General features: G+C 36.9%; 1 protein-coding gene across 1 annotated transcript in view; it reads right to left on the reverse strand.

The window, feature by feature from the left end:
* The window catches only part of ROBO2 (roundabout guidance receptor 2), a 1,312,832-nt gene that overhangs the window by 71,468 nt on the left and 1,221,531 nt on the right, over nucleotides 1–19,833 (reverse strand). Inside the window, exons 11-16 of the mRNA XM_036243039.1 lie at nucleotides 16,369–16,450; nucleotides 15,779–15,941; nucleotides 14,019–14,185; nucleotides 10,785–10,906; nucleotides 3,810–4,041; nucleotides 1,173–1,297 (exon numbers count right to left, since the gene is read on the reverse strand). Coding sequence (XP_036098932.1) covers nucleotides 1,173–1,297; nucleotides 3,810–4,041; nucleotides 10,785–10,906; nucleotides 14,019–14,185; nucleotides 15,779–15,941; nucleotides 16,369–16,450 — 891 coding nt within the window. The remainder of the gene's footprint in view (nucleotides 1–1,172; nucleotides 1,298–3,809; nucleotides 4,042–10,784; nucleotides 10,907–14,018; nucleotides 14,186–15,778; nucleotides 15,942–16,368; nucleotides 16,451–19,833) is intronic.

Genomic DNA, 19,833 nt, shown 5'->3' on the forward strand with positions numbered 1-19,833 from the left:
TATAATTGATTACATAAATTATCATGTTGTAAAAAATTCAATTTTCAAGTAAATGGAAGTTTAAGATATTTAGTCTCAGATAATACAATAGTAAAATCCTAACCTTATTAAAACACACACATACACACCATAGCAGATTATCACTGCCCTTAAAACAATGTGTCCTAACACTTGTAAAACTTTAGAATCTACATAATTATCCTATTTTAAACCACCTTATTCTTGTATTTCTTATACACATATCTTCATTAAGTGCTTATGCATATTCTCCCCATTTGCTTCAGTAAATTAATCATTAATTTAGAAAAATTCTATTTTAAATTTTTTATTTTTTCTTAGAAAAAAATAATTCAATATGCAATATTTTGAGTAAAATAATTCAGCTTAACTTCATGTACCAACTATTAATTTCTGTAGTCAAGTGAGTTGTCTCATTTTCCATTCCAATAGTTTATTATTGTCAGAATTACATAAACATTTATTAATAGCAAAAACTTCTAGTTTTAAATTCTTTGTGAGATTTAATAAGGAGGCATTTTGCTCTTACATGTAGTCTAGTTACATCGCCTAATTAGAATCTTATTTCTCAAAGTTATATATTTTTGTCTCTTAAACATCAAGTGATGATGAAGAAACATAGATATATACTGTTTTGAAATAGCAACTAGTTCAGCTGAAATATGAGATAATAAACCATCTTTTGGTAAGAGAGTTTTTTTCAAAATTTGTTTTTTTAATGACTTCCTTTTTTGAGTGAAATATATTTTACAAGACTTCAGTAAACTGATCATAGCAGAACTTAGAGTAGAATTTGGTGCTGCCCACCCTCCTTGTCACACCCCAAGTCTCTAAACCCCTGAAGCATCTTTTTCTGAGAACACAAGTTAAAAATGCTTCTGTTAGGTGTGTTACACAGAAATCAAATAACAACAACAACAAAAACAAAAACAAAACAAAACAAAACAAAAAACCATACTTCACTGTATGGTTTACTTGTACAACTGAATTGGTGTTATCTGTGACCTTAGACTTAGCTTCCACTCCCCTATCCATCTGTTTCTTGACCTGTCACGCAATCATATAACAATTAATTTACACTCAAACTCAAGAAGAAGGACACTGAGACTTCTCCAGGAAAGCCCTGTGGGCTGTCCTCCTGCACACAGGCCTACCTTGTACTCCTGGATAATCCCATTTTGATGATCTGGAGGAGGAGGATCCCAGGAAACACTAATACTTGTGCTATTGTGGCTTCCAACAGTCAGCACAGTGACAGATTGTGGAGGGGCACTTGGGGCTACAGAGGGAGTAATGAGAATAAACACACACTGTAAGTCTTGGTGCATTGACACTGCCTGCAGAGTATGAATGTGAAGACAAGATGCGTGAGGCTCTGGCTTCTAGTAGTTCTAAATGTGCATATAGAATTCAACAGTGACAATTTTTATAAAATATCCTTTCAATATAATAGATGGATTTGAAGCAAATACAATAACTATGGTAATATGTACTGGATAATAAATGTAACAGCTCACATCCTGATGAGCATTTTCTATATTCCCAGCACTGAGCTAAATGTTGGATTTAATTCTCACAATAATCTCAGCAAGTAAAACCAACAAGGTAGAATCTGACCACAAGCATGTTAATTCTAGAACTTTGATTCTTTTGATTCTAATAGGCTTTCTTTCTGAAAACAAAACAAAACACTGCTATAAAAATATTCTGAAAGGTTGTATTCCAAAAGTTCATCAGTTATTATCTCTGAGTGGTGACATTATTGACAATTTATTTCATTTTAGTTTGAGTTTAATAAATAACAGAAGTACAGCCATAAATTTACCAATAAAGAAAAAAATACTTGTATTTTCATATTGGGAAAAAAACCAAACTGCTCTAAATTGACTCATAATTTAAGAGTTCAGACTTATTTTTATATTGATGGGCAAGGAACTCTGAAGATATAAATGAAAACAATTCATGTTGGGTTAAATGTGACATGGACAAATTTTAATTCCTTACATTCTCTTCTTTTATTGTTTCTCCTGTAATCATACTGAGCAGAGGTGAGAAAGATTTTCTGATTTTAGACTGCAGCATCTCCTACACAGTGTATCTGAGAGCTAACACATTCTAATTCTGCTGGAAAACAAATTCTCAGTGAATCTTGAGTTAAAACCAAAGGAAGAAAAATCAATGTCAAAGTACTAACATTTAAAAATAAAATTCAAAGGATTGTTATATAAAAGGGTCATTGCTTTCATAACTCTACATAGTTTAGCTCTTTTAAAATATATACAATTGGATTGCAAAAGACAGTTTTAAAGCCTATCAATAAAGTCTCCCATATATGGTGAATTTTTCATGACATATTTCACTGAGGTATGGCATATGTGCATTCAGACAGTGGGCACATGTAGCGCAATGCCACTCTTTATTATTCCTATGTGGTATTATTGCTCCAACCACACATCTACCAGTTTTGTAGTTATTGAATAGGCTGCATTGAAAAATACTTCTGAGAACTAGTGTCTCATTGGCCTTGCTGCTGGCTGGAAGGGAACAGCACACCTGCTTCCCGACAGGTCAGGTATCCCTGTGCTCGGCTTGTCTACTGAAGTGAAAGAACCCCAGGGCCACTCGGAGTTCCCAGGCACAGGCCGGCTGAGTTCCACGTGTTACCTGCAGAAGGCCTCAGAAATCAGAGAGGAACATACTGGAGATGGTGACACATGTCTGAGCCAGAGGGAAAGTCTAGCTGCAGTGACACTGATTTTGAAAGTATGCTTCAAACACGGCGTTCTGTGTGGAACTGCCCTACTCATTAGCACCACACTTATTCAACATAAAGCAAAATGTAATGTGAGACTCTACTAGTAATTTTTTCTGTTTAAATCCTAAAAGTAGATTAGTGATGCCCTTAAAACATGCACTTTGCCCATGTCAGGCTCTCCTACTGCAAACCAAGGTCAAGAGTACATTTCCACTGTGCTGCTTATTGTAAGATACACATTCCTGGAAAGCTCTTGGGTCAAACGCGAGCATCCACATGCTAGTGTGAGCAACCTATATACATTTTCTTAAGGCCAGTATATTCATTTCTATAAAATAGGTTTAGAAAAGAGGCATTTTGGGGATACTAATAGAAAAGCAGAAAACAGAAGGAATTCATTATTCTTGGCATCTGACTTTTTTTTTTCTTTTATGAGATAATTTACTATGAGCCTCTCATTAAGTGGAGGAGACACTGTAATTGGACTGGTGGAGAGCTAGGCTTCTTTCACGTCTATCACAGGTTGAGCTGAAAGTGCCGGCGAGAAACAGTTCCAGAGAGGAGAGAGACGGCGGACACTGAGAAGAAACACGCAGCGGCCATGTGAGTTAGAAATGATGAGACAGGGGCGGGGCCAGGGCAGGAGGCCCAGAGAAGACCGTCAGCTGTACTGCGCCAGAAAAGGGGAGCAACAGTCAACAGCCGGTGCTCTGGGTTTCCAGCAGCTCCTCTTTCCGTGAAGCCACGTGAGTCCAATCCGCGCAGAAAATATATGGGAATATATTACAATCAAATTCCAAGCTGCTGACAAGATTTGGGGCGAATGCTTACTTAAGAAAACTTCAGATTACTTGAATGTCTTTTTTTTTTTTGAGTTGTTAGATTTCATGGCATCCTCAGAATAAAAGGACACTGCCCGGATTCACTTTTAGAATCTCTCTTGCTCCTCTCCTAAGACAGACGATAAACTAGAATATCAGAGAAATGGGTTTCACGAAGGGTTAAGTGTGGTTATGTGAGGAATGTCAAGACTGACCTTCTTCGGTAGTACGGACTGTTTTAGGTTCACTATCCATTCCTTGGAACTCATTGAAATAAGGCCGGACTTTAATTTCGTAAGTCACTCCCTTTTTCAGATTGACCAGGACGGCGTTCCGCTCGTTTGGGACTTTGGCGTCGAGGCTCTGCCACGTCGAGGGAGCCTGCAGGCCCGAGGTCTGCCGGTACATCACCCGGTAGCCTTGGATAAACTGGGGCTGGCGGTCCACCTGAAACAGACAAAATGCTTTTAAACCCAAGGGAAGCATTTCGGACATCACAGTGGATCCGTCCTGGTTCCTCGCCCCTGTCTCGGGCCTCATCAACGGCCGTCGGGGACGCCAGGGCCGATCCTGACCCCGGCTTCTCGGGTCCTCTCCAGCCGAGCCCCTTGCTCCCAGTTACCATTTCCCACCGAGGCGGCGTGTCCAAGGTACCTGCCCAATTCGAGCTCTTTGGATCAGCACAAAGGCCTGTCAAGACCTAGACCTGCCAATTTTTCCATCTTCGTTTCTTATCAGTTTGTCCTACATTCAACACTTTCCATCTCGGTGCTCGTCCATGTCATGTGCTATCTGCCGGGGATTCATTCCCACCCCGTGTCCTTCCGCTAACACCTGCCTTCACGCAAAGCGGTGTTTGAGTTCTTACTACTAAGCACTAGGAATTCTGCCGAAATCTGGCGATAAAAAGGAGAAGGAAAGGAGTCAGGCCCCGTGCTCATGGTGCCTGGAGCCCACGTGGAAGAGGCACTGTCTAATGGCCACACAAACAGCGTTCAAGTCGCGGTCATGACAACTAGACACAAAGCACGATCACAGGACTGTGCTGTCAAGGAGCGAAGGAAGCCTGGCGGGGGGAGGCGGCTGAACGCCGAAGGGAGGGCAGTTTCCCTACCAGGGCCGTGGGGTCTCCACGGCGGGGGCCTCGCGTGTGCACTGCCTGTTGGTGGAGGAAGCGCTGAGAATATCACGATGCAGAGCCAGAGCATCTGTTTTAAACGCATAAAAAAGCTTATACCCCTCGACAAATATTAAAGACTTTTATTAAGTCACCTACAGTCCCACTACTGGCACAATTTGACAACTTTTATTCACTTAGAGGTACAGCTGCTTTTAAACGAAAATCTGAGATTTTGAATCTGAAACTCATATCAAATAGAAATTTGTAAAAGTCTTTTGTTCACTCATAATAATTACATAAAACTGAATACATAAATATGTAAGCTAAAAGTGAAGCATGTTCTCTTTATATATTTATAAAACAATCTTTACTGGCGGGTTACCATCTTTTCATCTTCAGGGAGAAAAGGGCTTTCAGCTTGTAAAATGTCTTGCCATGTTTCTAGAAGTGCTTGACAAACATAGCCGCCCCACCACCTTCTCCGTTAATATTCTCTCTACTATAGTCTGCTAGTCATATTCTAAAAGGGCTTTAACTTGACATGTTTCAGTCAAATGAAATTAAAATTTAATGGAGAAGAGGAGGAAGAACTTCATCTTAGGAAGTCTGAGAAGCAAGGAAATAGAATAGGTAATGATAAAAATGGTTATTTCAAGCTTGTTAGAAATGTCTTTATTCAATTGTTAACACATAATAAACAAATATTATTCTTTCATGTATTACATTCTAGAGTTGCAGCAGTTACACAATTTTTACAGGATCTCAGTCAAAATACTGTGGCCCACTGGAACATTTTTCTGTGTTCAGAATGTCCACGTTAGGAAAAACCATGAAGTTGGTGAGCATAAGCATGCGTGTCTCTATGCACAGCTAGTTACAGTTTCTCGGATGAGTCTCAGTGAGTAGAATTCCTTCACCCGTCAGCTTTCTAACCCTCACAGAGTTCCTGGATTAGGGCCCCTCTTCCATGGGGTATGTCATGAAAAGAAGCCCGTCTCCTCTGCCAAAGCTCACGATCTCTGAGTGCTCATTCATGCCACAAGTTTGTATTTGTACCAGTGGACATATTTTTTGAAAATCAGAAGTTGTTCTGACATTATGAAACTAGTCAACTAAAAAGCCAAAAGTTAAATTTATGAAAGCCAAAGAGAGATACTCTTCATCAGAACTGTCAGTGTTCAAAAAGTCACTGCAGCGTATGTTAAAACAACATTAAGCTTGCATTTTATAAACTTCTCTGCATTTGCTTTAAGTGAATTTATATACTGAAAGAAAGACATAACTCACAATAATAGCTTGTTAATACTGAAAGAAGCAAGCTGTGTTTTTAAGAAGAACATTAAGCAGCTGTTTCCAGATGAAGGGAGTCTGTAAATCAGGATAAATTGGTTTTATCCATGTTTGGTTTTCATTAATTAAGTGTTTTAAGGACTTTATGAAGCTAATGTTTACTATACAACATTGCCTTCCCCACTTCGGTGTACACGGCCTCCAATCAGTATTTTCTAATGACCTACCTAATAACTAAATAGTTTAACCCGATTTTGTGCAGTTGCAGTACATTCTTTTCGGAACAAAATTTGTTGTTACAGGTGGAAGCGAAAATGAAAATGCTGAACACCACCTTTGAAAAAATAGGTGGGATTTTTATTGGATCTGCATTCTACACCATTGACTTCTGAGGCACATTTTGACAGGTAGTCATTTTCAAGTTAAAACATATGCTTGTTACTAGTTTTATTGCCATTTTGATTATGAGTCTGGACACAATTCCATGGGTTTATAGAATTTTAAAAATTGGTATTTTTTCTGAAACATGAGTAAAAAAATGAGTTGTCTTAAGTAAAAAAATGAAATGATGAAGGGAGGCTCAGTCTCAACTGAGTTCCAGCTTAGCCTCTTAACTTTCTGAGTCTCGGGTTACTTAATTTGCTCAAATAACACCCGTGCTGCAAGGGCACAGACACAATGAAAGGACTACTACAAGTTCAAGCACTTTGCACGTTTCAGAGATGCACAATGATAAAGCATCATGGTTGAGTGAAAAAGATTTACCAAAAAAAGGCAGTCCACGTGTGACCCTCAAATCATCACTTCATTAAAATGTTTAAGATGTTAATGTCTATCTTTTTAATTTAAAAAAATCCACCTATATGGAAAATTCAAAACAAACTTTCTTAGGTGGGCTTGGTCGGCTGAATGCTCGATCTGGGTGCAGCTCAGGTCTCGTAGCCTAGTTCACCGGAGCACTCGCTCTGCTCCACGAGCTGTGATATTTAAGGGACAAAGAGTCTGGGGTTCTTTCCGTCCTTGAACCATAACAACACACACACACACACACACACACACACGTGCGCGCGTGCGCGCACCAGAATAAATATTTTTAAATATAATATTCACTGTTATTTTCTTTGTGAAAAGCCTTTTCCCTATCATTATGTCTGCCCTCATTATAAAATCAGTCACTTATAGGCTGCAGCATTTGCTAACCATAGTTCCATCAAGATTAGCCTGTGGGGCTGGTGAATGGTTTATTTAGTACAAACGTCATGTATGTTTGGTAAATGAATCCTGCCAACCATTGGTATACCACCTCACTTGGCCCCAAATCTGAACACATGGACTGGGGAATATATTTCTCCCCTCAAACCCAACACAACGAATCAAACAATATAATGATTTACGAGACATGCCCATTTAGGAGGTTGAACATATGACTTCAGAATGAAACAGTTGGCCATAATGTGTTTGATGACCAACCTCACCCTCAGTCTGGCTCTATCCCACTACACTTAACTCTCAGCTACAAGCATGTTTCATGGGGAACAATACTGGTGAAATACTTGAACACTTTCTTTTTTAAAATAAAAAATGACTGAAAAAAATGTATTGGTCACTCAGCAGTTATTGAAAGAGTATTTCATAAATGATGCATTATTCCAAAAAACAAAAACAAAAAAAAACCCCAGAAATTTAAAATAGAGATTCCAGACTCTCAGAAGTCAAGCTCATGAAGGAGAGCGATATGAAGACTAGAAATGACAAGATTTGGGGGTGTAAGATAAATGTGACAGGGTCCCTCTCCTGAAGGAACTGCCAGACTTCTGACCTGCAATTTTGATCTAATTTGATGTATTCTTTTTAGCTAAATGACTTTTAAAGTGATTAACTTCATGAACATAATAACTTTGATTCTTATCCAAATAATTCCCACATTTAGAAGCAGCTTTTAAAAGGCACTTCAAAAGAGAGCAGAGAAGACTTTTTCGATTGAGAATGAGGAAAAAGATGCTATTAAAAACACAACTGTTTCCTTGGCCTTGTTAGTTTTGTATCTAGTCAAAGCTACAGAAAAATGGAGTGGCGGACAATGCCCCCACTGTACTGCTGAAAATCTGATGAGGTCATTATGTTCCCTTCATGGGAACAGAAAAATAGAAACCATTATATGCAGAAAATAAAACATGTCTATGTTAAATTGTATAAAAATGGAATTAAAACAATGTAATTCTAATCATAGTTACTCTTAAAATATTATAAACTTAGTTTTATTTTTGTTAAAGTATTGCTTAATTTTATACTCAGGGGCCAAAAAGTGTGACTGATCAGATGCCAGGTGGTTTGGTGTAAGAAGTAACGAAACGCCCCATCCAGGATCATATGTTGAAATTCCACCGTTAAACGGTCTTCTGTTCGACTATACATTCGTCTACATTTTATCTTTACAGTGGAAACACTACAAGTATATTTGAAGTAAGGAAATTCTAATGCTACCGTTACCTATAAATACACATGGGATATTAGGAACATTATTCAACCTGTCTGTATTGGTTTCCTTTTATAAAATTATAAAATTAGATTAAACAGCCTTAATGTCACTAAGGTTCTCCTGTTCTAATAAATAATGTCTCCATCTTTCCTCATAGAGAAAGAGATGAGAGGTAACACCTTTTCTGACGTTTGAGGATAATCAGTCACTTCCTCTTTGATTGAAACCTCTGTGGACAGGGTGCATATATGCTTATTATGGTATGTAGCCCTGTGGACCATCGTTAAGAATTTGCATGATTCTCTCAAGCAGATCTCTCTCTTTATACAGCACCTCCCACACACACCTCGTACAATGCTGGTTCTCAAAATAGGCTATTGAACTGGATTTGTTGAATGGGCTTATTCTAGAGAGGATATGGGAATAATTCTATTCATTGTGTTCTATATTTCAAACATAATTAAGAACTGATGAAAACAACCAGTTTTTTCCCCTCAACTTTCTTTGTTGACGAGTGAATGGGAATGGATGCGATAGTAATTTCCCTAAAGAAACTTGGAGGAAAGGTAATCCGTTTCTGTTTTGTTTTGTGTATAGTCATTCTTCTACAACAAAAATAACAACAATAATAGAGACATAATTATAAATGTATGCCAATGAAGATTACATTTAAAGTGAAAAATTTTCTAGGTATCCTTAACTAAAGTGTCCATTACTTGTACAACATACACAGTCTGTCACATGCACAGAAGGCTTAAAGAATACGTGCTCTTCTGTCATCTTGATATATTTCTTTATGGATTCTTAGAAACTATAACAGAAAGGTCTTGGGCACAAAGGAGAAGTCGGCACTGACTGCATCAGGCTCAGGGAAGAGGATCTCGCTCCCCTCGGAACAGACGCTCAAGCACACGCACATTGTCCATATTGTCTAATATGACTAATATGGCTCTTTTCATGCTCTTTGTTGGTTCCACTAAAGTGGCTACCATGTGGTCAAAACATTTTGTATCTAAAAGAACAGTGGTCAGGTTGACATTTATTAATGCATGCAGTTGAACACTTTAGCATATATTAAAATATTTATTCATTTCTTAAAACCCATTAATTTTTTTTACATGTCAAATTATTAAAATGATATATGTTTGGTTCTATTGGATGTAATTCAGCCAAAAAATAATAAAGATGTTTGGTTTAAATTTACAAGAAATCTTCATAAAAATTAAAATATTTTGTGCTTCAAATAACACCATTGAGAAAGTAAGAGACAAACCACAGGTTAGGAGAAAATATTTACAAATCATATATCTGATAAACAATTTGCATCCAATACATAAAGAATTCTTACAGGACTATAATATGAAGACAAAAAAAAAAAGCAATTTAAAAATGGGCAAATAATTTAAACAGACATTTTATATAACTGCTCAGTAAGCACATTTAAATATGCAAAATAACAGTAGTCATTAAAGCAATGCAAACGAAAACCACAATGATACACCACTCATCAGTCTCTAGAATGGCTATAATAAAAAACACAGAAGATAACAAGTATTGGTGAGAAATTGGCAAGAATGTGGGGAAAAAATGGAATCTTCAAATATTGCTGGTGGGAACATAAAATGGTATAACCACTTTGGAAAACATTTTGGCAGTTCATCTAATGTTCAACACAGCATCATTGTATTACTCAACAATTTCTGGGTAAATACCAAAAGAAACAAAAACATATGTTCATGACACCATCATTCATAATGGCCTACAACTCAAAGGTACATCTGCTGATGAACGGATAAACAGGTGTATGTGGTATACCTGTGCAATGGAATTTCATTCCTATGACAGAAATAGGAAAATCTAAAGAGACAGAGTAGACTTGTGGCTGCAAAAGGCTAAAGTAGAGGGAATGGAGGCTGACTGCTGTTGGACACAGGATTTCATTTTGGGATGATAAAATGTTCTAAAATCAGATTTTGGTGATGATTGTACAACTCTAAGTATACTAAAAATCATTGGGTTGTACATTTTAACACTGGTGTATGAATTATATCTCAATAAAGCTGTCAAAAAATTCAGAAGACAGAACATGTTGTGTTTATATTGCAATCCATCTGCTCTTCCTACATTTATTCTTTCATCTATCAAATACTTTCTTTCTGGCAGTTGATTACACCTTGATTTTAAATGGTAAGCGTTCTGATTACTATTTTGGGAGTTGTTGACTTGTTCTTTCTTCTTTGCTTTGTTTTCTTAAAGGAATACAAGAGACTACTATTATGAATATGGCCTTTGAAAGCTTACCATCCATGTGACTTGAACAGTTGTGGGAGTCAATACGACCGGAGTGTGAAGACGGACAATGACATCTCCTAGTTCCTTCTGTACTTGTCGGTGGTCCACTCCTTGTGCTGGTGGGCTGATATCTATAGAGAGATAACCATTCCCATGTTTTAAGACTTCATAGTAAAATTCCTACATTACATAAGCCTATATTATGCCAGGGGAAATATAAAAACCCTTTATGACAAAACATTAAAGAATATTTATATACGTACCACCATGCTAGAACATAATTTGAAAGATTATATTTATCTTCAATAAAATTATATTAATAAAAGAGTATATGCAATCCCCTCACCCTATTCAAATACATCGTTTTCTTATTATTTTCTTATTAAAGAATAAAATATGTGCTGTAAGACTTCTCTGGAAACATCAGTTTTATACAGATGTTGAAAGACTTTCTTGAGTAGTTAATGGGGTAATATCTGAAGACTGCTGTTCAGGAATTTATTTAATACTTTGTCCCAATTAGTATATTGTGTGTTCTTACCTGGCCCATTTCCATCTAGATATGTAGAAGAAAAGTAATCAGAGGGACAGGAAAAGTGAATTATGTTACTAAAGGTAGACAAAGTGAGGAAAAAAAGGGAAAGAAACCCCCAAATTCACAAAAAGACTGCTGATAAAAGACTCAGAATACTGATAAAATGTTCTAAAGTAATAAAGTTTGAGCAGCACTCTGACACCCGACAGAGGCAATGCGGCCGCTTTTTAAAACTATTGCCGGGGGCAGGGCAGGGCTAGAAGGATGAAAAAAAAAAAAAGATTTGTGATGTTTAGAATAATATGCTCTCATGGCTTCTTGGCCTTTTAGCTAAGATCAAGTGTGGAATAATATACTCTCAGCCATACATTGTCTGGTCCCTTATTTACCATTCACTTACTCTTCTATTGTCCCATATAATGGTTTATATTCTGTCCATTAAAAAATATAAATTATAGACATCCAAGTCCATCGAATAGGTATCAAACACTGAATTTTACACATACTCAAATCAACTTCTTTAAATCGTGTACTGTGTTAAGTTGATTTTTTTTTTCTTCAGCTACCTTATTTATGGAAGGAAGTCCAATTTAAATTGATTTATTTTCTTAATCTTGTTCTATTTTATTTTCTCAGGCCACAATGCCACACTCTAGCAAAAATATTTTTAAGTGCATATCTCAGCTTTAACTTAAATTGGTTGCACTAACTTAAATTGGGACATAAATAATTGGAACTACACTTTGGTGATTTTTTTCCAGTTCCACTCTTTTCATCCTTAATATAAACAGCATTGCAAGTTTGACTTAAAACAAAAACAAATTAATATTAGGTGAATAATGTTAACCTCTTGTCTGCTGTGATGTTGATCATGCAAATATTTGCTGCCTTGCGAAAAAATTCCTCAATTCTTTGGTATTTAATATCTTTAAAAAGTAAGAGCTCGCACAGCAAGGTGGTCTTTGCAGAGAAGAGCTTTACAAATGGCGAAGCTGCTGGAAGTGTGGTGTCAAAATGATCCTGACATTCGGACACAAAACATGAATTTTCCTATTAAACATCTGTTAAGAGAACATAAGTCTTTTTTGCTCTATATAGTCTCTCAACTGGAACAAGTCAGATCACAAACAACTTTTCATTAATCTTTTTTGACCTTTTCACAGAGAAGTTATTTTATGAGTCAAGATTTAGTGACTGGCATAGTTGTTGAATGATCAAGGTCTGCGGATTTAATCACACAGAAGGTCCCGCGTTCTATCTTCCTACCTTGCATTGCGCTCCACACAAAACCGGACTATTTCTATCTACGCTAGTAAAAATGATCTAGGGCTATTATTTCATGACTTAAAACCATACACTGCTTCCTTTTCAAATTCAATAATTTAATTTAATTTACTCATTATATTCAGGCACACTAAAAGCAACGGAATACAGGCAAGGTAAAATTTAACCAGTTTCAAGTCTTCAAATTTCTTGTTGTACTTTTTCTTTCTCTCGAGACAGGTTCTTTACCTACAGGTCCTTTATCATTATGAAAAATTAATCACATTACTGCGTAGAGAACAATAGTAAAGTGGCATTCCCTCCTCCATGACTGTCATCATGTCAGCGGCGCTACAACATCACGTGGTGACTTTATTTCACTTGATTTCTTTCAGGCCCTTCTCTGTTATAATAGCATGCTAGTAACTACTGCGGAACTACGGTGTAATTATAATCATATTTTATGGCTGTGTGGTGCTTTTCATAGTATAAAAATGCTACGTTGAATTATATCGTGTTCAAAGCCTTTTACAAATAAGAAATAATTAACCCTTTCTCAAGAACACTGTGAATAGGTTGTAACAAATAATAAGGACACCATTTCTATTTTATTAATTCTCTTCCTCTACTAGTAAGAAGAGAAATTACAATGCCACATATTGTATTAAGTCCTAGACTCCAAAGACTTCTCATGCTGAAGAGACAGGCTACTAAAGATGAGATGAGAAATCTTCCATTATCATCTTATGTTATAATGTTCCGGATGTTTTCTTTTATTAGTCAAAAGAATTACATACCTCGGGAAGAAAACTTAATTTACTCCTTTCTGAAACAAATTGCTCCTTTAACCTCTAGTTTAATAAAATACACTGAAGTAATGCTTGTCAAACGTGTCAAAAACATCAGCATTTGCCGGGCACCTGAACACAGACTGCTGGGCCCCGCCCCAGGGTATCTGAGAGGTGGCCTGAGAACCTGCATTTCTAATACGGTCTCAGGTGATGACATGATGCCTCCATGGAAACCACTCCTTGAGACCCACGCACTATAGAAACCTAATCCCTGAACAATAGCAGTAATGATATCTTTATCTGGGTATCTTATCCATTACAGATCACTTTTTGATACTGTATAATTAATTTCAAAGAGGAATAAACATTTGTCTTCACTTTGAAATATAATAAAGGCCTAAATTAGTTGGCTCACTCTTCCTATGCAAACGTGCCCAGTTATTTGTGTACCTGGTACTAAACAGACCCTGACAACCCCAGGAAGAGGATGCACTCACCAAGGGGAACGGCCTTCTAACCTGGCTCAGGTCCAGTGAGTCATTCTCACGAGCAATGGAGACACACTGATCTTTCCTCCTGTAACCCTTTGTTTTTTTAAAGATCTGCTAATGGCTCCTTCTAGAGCCCACTCATGTTTACAGCTCCGGAGATTACCTTGTGTGCGTACAGGATCTGACATCGGGCTTGGGTCACTGAGACCTTGCGGGTTGATCGCTCTGACCATGAACAGGTAGATTGTATTGGGCCGCAGCCCTCTCACTGTGTAGAGGGTGGTCTTTACGTGGTTTGCCACAGTCTGCCAGCTGTTGCTCACTGATTGGCTGAAACATGAACAGAAATTTCATTTAAGGTACAGTCATAAAGGTAGTGGAAATGAAGTTGGGTATCAATGACAAAGGTTAATGGCTGAAGATTAAACACACACACGCACACAAAATGCTTGGAGTGTTCAGCCCAGTAAATGAAACATTTGGATGATTTCAGTTTATTCGACAACAAAGCCGAGCCCACCTAACGAAGTGCCATGCACAACAAAATTAAACTCAGCCCAGGAGATGTGACAGCGCTTTGCTAATGCACAGCAGCCCACTAAATGAATACCTGCAAAGGAACAGGGGCCAAGTCACAACATCAAGTCTACACAATAAATATGGTCCTCGTAAGTGTGTATATATACCTTGAAAAGAATAACCTGTAGAAAGAATAAATGGACTAAAGAGTAAATTATGCCAATACATTTTCCTGTTATTAGGTGTGTTTTCTTTTGATCATTTCCACATGCAATATTATAATAAAGCCTTCTAAAACTACATATCTGTAAAAGAAGAAAGGAAGCATGTAATGAATATTTTCCCTTGGTCACATTTTTAATAAAATTGTACATTATGCAGTATTGTGATTTCTCATCTTGGAATGGCAAAATATCCTGTATCCCTTACAACCAGCTACAGATGGCAGGCCCATTTAGAACACTTCATCTAAGATCAAATGCTCCCTTTGTCCAAAATGAAGAGAAAATGTAATTTTCAGGGCCTTCCAATTATTTTTCAGAAGTTCTTATGTATCAAATAAAGCATGGACATTAAAGAAAAATTGTATTTTGAAATAGGAAAACTATGTACCCATCATTACCTTAAACGGATTAGGAGAGTCAAAAATGAAAGCGGTTTTAAACACTTGCCTTAATGCTTGGAAAGGACATTGACCATCACTATCTTTATAACAGCAATTAGAATTGACACTGAATATGAAACTACATTTTCCTATTTGTATCAGTATTTTGTCAAATTCTTATAAAACAATTTTATAATGACATTTGCTAGCTTATAGTCTATATCCTTAAATTGATGACAATTATTTCAAGTAACAATTAGACATAACTTTTCTCTTCAGCAACCACAGGTGCATGAAACCAATTTTTTAATTGTAGTTTTAAATTTTCTCATAAGCATACTCAATAGATGTATTCGGATACTTAGCATAAAAACATTGAAATTGTTTTAAGTTCTGCTCTAATTATTAGGAAGCAAATTTCCTGGGTTCCATGTTGCATAACTTTAAAAGTTCCCGTGCCTAATTAAATTATTTTCTGCCTAGTTCTAATGCCGAAATTTTCATCTTAAATCCTTATAATGGTCAGAGTAAAGAAAGGGTCTAAGACAAAGTGATTGTCTCATCAATTAGGTCCCTATAAACTTAGGCAGTGATAATACATATTTAATCTTATAATTAAGTTATAAATTAAAAACAAAACAAAACACTTAAGTCTATTCCTAAATAAAGTCAGATTTAAAGGTAAATTCTTAAAATGTACTGATTGACTATGTCCTTAAATAAAGCAGCAGGGTAGCTCACATGAGATTCTAGGAAACGGAGCTGAAGCAGAACCCAGAGAGAGCAGGAACGTCCCATACCTGAAAGCTTCAATGACATATGAGCTTGCCGGGAGGGTCCCAGGGGCACCTGGTTGCCAGGACAAAGTGACACTGTTCTTAGTAACATCAGTGACCTGCGCTTTGGATGGTGGTCCTGGCAGATCACTTAAATCATAATTTTTACTGATTGTTGCTCCAGATTCTACAGAGAACAAACAGAAAAAGCTTCATTCCTGAATGCATATGCTGAAGATAGTGGTTAAAGGAAAAAAAAGTCTATTAAAGAAGTTGACCTAGACAGTAAGCAATTCATCTGCATGAATAAATGTATGTAAGTGAATATTTGGTTTTCCTATATGTTACTAAAAGTGTGCTTTCCCACATGATCACTAGAATTGCTTTTTCTTTAGATTGAGAAAATGAAATAAAATTGTCAAGGAAAAATGTATCAAACTGCAGTATATGCAATGCTATGTGCCAAATGGTGTAGGAATTAAAAGTGGTGTGACTTAATTTTTACATTTAACGCATTTAAAATATTGTTCTCTTCTTAACTCGGTATTTGATAATAAGATAATCACCGCAATGGACTCAAGATTTCTTCTGTTGAGAGACTTCCCAGAACCCACCTGCCACGTCCAGAACGGCACTCCAGGAAGTCTCCCCACTTGAACTTGTAGCCACACAAGTGTAGGTGCCAGTATCAGAAATCTAGTGTGCAAGGAAGAAAGAGAATTAAAGTGTTTAAAATAATTTGTGGAAAATATTACAAAAATAAAAAATACTAAACCTTTCTCTTTGAAGAGATCAGTACTCAGCTATATTTAAATTATAGCAACGTAATAGTGAACAGAATAAAGTTATATCATTAAACAACAAACAAATCATGCCTATGTAATAACTGCAATTTAGAGCTGAAGGAGACCACAGAGATAATCTGACCCACGACTCTTTTTATAAGTTTGTATAACAGTTGCCATTTTAGTGATCACTTAAAATGTTTTTGTTATTCACTGAAGAATGACAAGACTTTTAGGAATAATTGATAATATAATCAAAAGTTCTATTTTACAGATGTAAAAGGCAGACTGCTCTGTGATCATGGATGGACAAAAGCCCAAGATCAAGAGAAGATGTAGCTCAGAGAGCCTTCCTGTGGCTGAGCCCTGTGGGCTCACACTGCAAACACCCACTGGCATCAGTTCAGGGCTGAAGGAAGAGACCGGGAAGCAAAACTGATGACCACGCGGAATAGAGCAGGTCAGAAGTTGTAGAATTAAAATTCTGTGATGAACATGAGTCTAATTGTTGATGAAATATGGGAGTTCACAGAATTTAATACCTGCTGGGTTCAAAATGTAAGTGTATCGATGACTGAACCTTCCGCAATTGATTTTCAAGTAAATCTTGAGTGCATGGATGTTCCTGCCGTTCCACCATTTTAATTGATTTTAAATGTCATTATGTATTTTAACCTAAGTTTCAAATTGCTCTGGAATGTCATTCTTTGCCATATTATCTCCCTACAATTGTCTTCCATTATGAGCAGTGATGATGGGGGAATCGCCTTTGTAGAAAAAGCCATTTTTTCAAACGTGGCTGTGCACGCACTGCAGTCATTAGACATCTTTTCATTTAAGAAGCATCACTCACAAACTAAATATAATGAGCCAAGGTTGGATTTTAATGGGATGTTCATTTGAATATGGTCTCTGAAAGAGGAAAGAATTTGCATTTTATTATAGCTGTTGAACTAAAATGTAGCACTTGTTATTATGTGCAAACGTAAAAGAAGGGTATGTAGGTAATGCTTCTTCACGGATCTCCTTGTCATTGTGTGGAGATACAAGGCTGACATTAGCTGTGGTAGGTATGTTTTAATGAGCATTAGAATATTCTACTTCTCAAAAGACACATATTCAGCTACCAATTAGCTGAACTATAAGAACACAATGTTCATCATGCTATTCCCCGCCCCCACCCCTTGCATTAGTACTGAAAAAACAATAGTGAGACACAAAGGAATATAACCTACAGAAAGTCCTTTGATATGGTGAAGTACTATAAAACACATTTTTGTCTTCCTTTAAAGACAGTCACATTACAGAAAGAGGATACTTTTTTGAGTTCAGCAGAAGTGCTTTCAAAAGCCTAAATATCATTACTAAAAGTCATTCCTGTGTCGTCATCATCACCACATTCATTTTTATTCCTTCAACTTTAAATAATGTCTTTTCTGATCACAAGTGCATCGGGTTTTTCCATCCTTCTCCTTTTATCCTAAAGCAAATGCTTTAGAACGAGATTCATGTGCTGTCAGCCGTCACCTGCTGTTCTCCTTGTGTAGTTGGCTGCGGACGAGCCCCCGGGAGCCTGCATCCCAGACAGACTACTCAGAAGCCTGTCACAGGGATCAAAGTTTGTTTGACACCATCAAGCACCCACCTTTAATTGCTTCTTTCAAACATTACTTGAGATCCTGACTATTCAAGCGCAGCCTCTAATTCAACAGTACAGTGAAACTGCATTAACCTTCATGGCCCAAGTCTGCCTTCAGCCCAGAGAGAGGTTAACATGTTTACTCAAGGAGAGTTGGCATTAATTTTTTAATAACTCCCATTTTGTTCATAAAAGGTTAACAATTAATTTACAATCAATAAACAGGTACGCTAAAATCTATATTAATTTATTTTCCTTTTAACTGAATTCAAAAGCATTTTTCCTACTTAGAGCAATAATTAATGCCTGTGTCTCAAAAATAAAAAAGTTATATATATATTAATTATGTTAACATAGTAAAGATTTGTGTTTCGTGTGTATGCATACACAATGTAAAAACAGAATACTTCTTTCTTTTTGTCTATGTATCTGTATGATACACTGATAAACACAAACTAAGTGTGTGATTACAAATATATTTGCATTGTAAGAGACTATTGTGATCATTTTAAAAGGGAAAAGTCAACATTGTTTTTCGAGTTTTTTTGTTTTGTTTTTTTCTTCGTCTTGGTCCCCAATTTCTCCCCAGAGTCCAGATTCTACTAACTGTTCTTCCACTGAATTATTTTGAGTCTTTTTTTCTTTGTGCACTATTACATCTACCATCTGAGTTCAGCTCTCATTCCCAATCTTTTGCTATGCGCTCATGTGTTGGCATTGCGTTTGCTGCAGGGAGGAAGGCTCCATATTTGGCTGAATGAACAGAATATACTTTTGAAGTCAGGTTGCCCCGTAATACATCTTCTTGGTATATCCCCGTTCACATCTTGTATAATCCCTCACTTTGAGTGTTGGGGGCCTGTTGACATTTCCCTGGCCAATAGAATGGAGCAAAGATGACAGGATGTCATATTTGTAACTATGTTGCATAGAACTGCAATGCCTCTCTTGCTAGGAGACGCTCTTGCTGACTTTGAGGAAGCAAGCAGTCATACTGGGACTATCCATATGGCAAGGAACTAAAGACAGCCTTCAGTCAATAGTAAGCAAGAAGCTGAGGTCATCAGTCACGAGGAACTGAGTGCTGCTACAAACATGATGCTTGAAATCAAAACTATCCCCAGTCAGTCTTCAGATGAAACCATCGCCCTGACATCGTATTGTAGACTTGTGGGTCCTGAAGCAGAAAACCCAGCCAGGTCATGCCCAGGTTTCTAACCCACAGACATTGTGAGATAGTAAACGTGTGTTGCTGTAAGCCTCTATGTTTTTGCTGATTCATTACACAGTAGTAATAGCTAATATGTTATTCAGAAGTACACACTTATTTTGGTTGAGTTGATCCTAAAGCAAGTCTAACTTATTTAAGTCGACAGGAATGTTCATCCTTTGTTAAAAGACCAGCAAATCTTGTTTTTGTCCACAGGTTTACACTTAAATTCCACAGCAACTTCACCTAAAATGTAAGATTTTCTATCAATCAGCTAAACCTGCCTCTTGTGTATTCAGCTTCATCTCTTTATTTTTTCCACACAACTGTTTGGTCAAGCCAATTTTTCCTTTGTTCATGAGAGTAAATCAGAAGGATTTGTCACTTTAAAATTAGTTTAATATTCTGTTACTATCGTCATATGGGTTGGGATGAAGGAGTAAAA

Source organism: Molossus molossus, unplaced genomic scaffold, assembly GCF_014108415.1.
Source record: "Molossus molossus isolate mMolMol1 unplaced genomic scaffold, mMolMol1.p scaffold_m16_p_5, whole genome shotgun sequence".
NCBI classification, from domain to species: domain Eukaryota; kingdom Metazoa; phylum Chordata; class Mammalia; order Chiroptera; family Molossidae; genus Molossus; species Molossus molossus.